The 2383-nt window shown below is 37.3% G+C and overlaps 1 protein-coding gene across 1 annotated transcript; it reads left to right on the forward strand.

Moving 5' to 3' along the window:
* Nucleotides 1–1076: 1076 nt before the first annotated feature.
* Nucleotides 1077–2157, forward strand: LOC149200549 (uncharacterized). Its single transcript, XM_089400974.1, has 3 exons — nucleotides 1077–1190; nucleotides 1444–1668; nucleotides 1972–2157. Exons 1-3 carry the CDS (start codon nucleotides 1077–1079, stop codon nucleotides 2155–2157), a joined length of 525 nt encoding a protein of 174 aa, XP_089257100.1.
* Nucleotides 2158–2383: the final 226 nt, after the last annotated feature.

The following is a 2383-nucleotide window of genomic DNA, read 5'->3' on the forward strand; positions in this document are numbered from 1 at the left end:
ACTGTTAATATGCTTAATAATGATCTGATGCATTTACTGAAGATTAAGCTAACTGAATTATAAGATCTCTGGATATACGCGAGTTTCATTAGACACAGTAGCGTGTACACGCGGGTTCACTTAATTGAAGTAGCGTATATGTTTCTGAGTATGAAATTGAAAAGTTTTATTGATCTGATAATACTGATTCACCCCCCCCCTCTCAGTATTATTTCCAACAGAACAACCATGAACAACAATTGGGTTATGAGGTAAATTCTGATGATTTGATGATTTATAGGGATAGGATTTATGTACCTAATAAGAAAAATCTTAAAAATATAATTTTAGATGAATATCATAAAATTCCGTAAGAAAGGCACCCCGGATACCAGAAAATGATTACTGCCCTTAGGAAGGAGTTTTTCTGGCCTGGTATGAAGAAGGAGGTAACAAAGTATTTAGCCTACTGTCTGGAATGCCAACAAGTAAAGGCAGAGCACCACTAGCTAGCGGGATTTCTCCACCCAATGCCTATTCCTGAATGGAAATGGGAAACCATATCCATCGATTTCATTACCGGACTGCCCAAGTCTAAAAGGAAAAATGACTCAATAATGGTGGTAGTGGAAAAATTGAGCAAATATTCTCATTTCATACTGGTACAGTCAACTTGTAGAGCAGTACAAATTGCTAACATTTTTATGCAAAATATTTTTCAGTTGTATGGAGTACCCAAAATGATCATTTTCGACCATGATGTGAAATTTACATCAGCGTTTTAGAAAGCTCTATTTGAAGGATTGGGCATACAACTACACTTTAGCACTACTTATCATCCTCAAATGGATGGGCAAGCGGAACGAGTAAACCAAGTAGTCGAAGACATGTTTCGGACCTATGTAATGCAACAACCATCGAAATTGGAGCACTACCTGCACTTAGTAGAATTTGCGTATAACAATGGATATCATACATCCTTACAGATGAGTCCCTTTGAAGTGCTATACGGGTGTAAGTGCAGGACAACCTTGAGTTGGAGTGGTCCAAAGGACAAATTGATGTTAGGGCCAAATATACTAGAGGAAATGGAAGAAATGGCTAAAAAGGTACCAGCCAGTTTGAAAGTCGCCCAGGACCGGCAAAAGAGCTTTGCTGATAGGAAAAGAAGTTTCCGAGGAATTCCAAGTGGGGATCATGTTTACATTCAGGTAGAAGCCAAGAAAAGCATCTTGCAATGGACCAGATGTGCTAAACTAGCACCCAGATTCTGTGGCCCTTTCCAATTTTTAGCTCAAATTGGACCAATGGCTTATCAGCTTGCCTTACCTAGCCATATTCGTGTGCACAATGTTTTCACGTTTCTCTACTAAAGAAATACATTTATGTTGCTAACCACATAATCAATTGTCAATACATTCATGTAAAATATATAGTAAGTATTTTTTTTTTTTTTCTTTACAGATGAGTCCCTTTGAAGTGCTATATGGGCGTAAGTGCAAGACACCCTTGAGTTGGAGTATTCCAGAGGACAAATTGATGCTAGGGCCAGATATGTTAGAGGAAATGGAAGATATGGTTAAAAAGGTACAAGCCAATTTGAAAGTCGCTCAGGACCAGAAAAAGAGATTTGCTGATAGGAAAAGAAGTTTCCAAGAGTTCCAAGTGGGGGATAATGTTTACATTTGGGTAGGAGCCAAGAAAATCACCTTGCAATGGACCGGATGTGCTAAACTAGCACGCTAATTCTGTGGCCCTTTCCAAATATTAGCTCGAATCAGACCAGTGGCTTACCATCTTGCCTTACCCAGCCATATTCGTGTGCACAATGTTTTTCACGTTTCTATACTTAAGAAATACATTTATGATGCCAACCACATAATCAATTGGCAATACATTCAGGTAAAATATATAGTAAGTATTTTTTTTCTCTGAATTCAGACTTATTAAACAAGTTGGTTGATGATTTAAATTATTTGTTTCTATGTATAGGTCGAACCCTGGGTTATACTCGATCGGAGAGAAATAACACTACGAAAACAAGTTATCACCCAGGTTAAAGTGCAATGGCAACACTATGGGCTGGAGGAGGCTACCTGGGAAGATGAGCAGGTTATGAAGGAGACCTTTCCGGATTTATTCTCAGAAGGAAAACATCGGGACGATGTTACATCTTAGGGGGGGGGGGGGAGATGTGATATCCCCATACAATGTAAATATTTAAATTACTGCAGACAAACAAAACTGTTTATTATTTTAAAGTTATAAAAGAACTCTTTCTTGAATTAATTTATGAAAAAGTAAATAGCAGTTATCTGTAAATATTATTTTACATGCTAAAATAGTTAGGTTTGAAATTTACTTATCCCTAACTAATTTCTTGAGGATTTATTCAAGAAAGATC

The sequence above is a fragment of the Pinus tabuliformis genome, chromosome 2_1 (assembly GCF_031772625.1).
Source record: "Pinus tabuliformis cultivar Carrire ecotype Pingquan chromosome 2_1, CPIR1, whole genome shotgun sequence".
Taxonomy (NCBI): Eukaryota; Viridiplantae; Streptophyta; class Pinopsida; order Pinales; family Pinaceae; genus Pinus; species Pinus tabuliformis.

Coding starts and splice junctions, on each gene's coding strand:
- LOC149200549 (XM_089400974.1), top strand. CDS start 1,077: ATGGCTAAAAAGGTACCAGCCAGTTTGAAAGTCGCCCAGGACCGGCAA. Junction 1,191..1,443: donor GGGATCATGTTTACATTCAG/GTAGAAGCCAAG, acceptor TTTTCTTTACAG/ATGAGTCCCTTTGAAGTGCT. Junction 1,669..1,971: donor GGGATAATGTTTACATTTGG/GTAGGAGCCAAG, acceptor TTCTATGTATAG/GTCGAACCCTGGGTTATACT.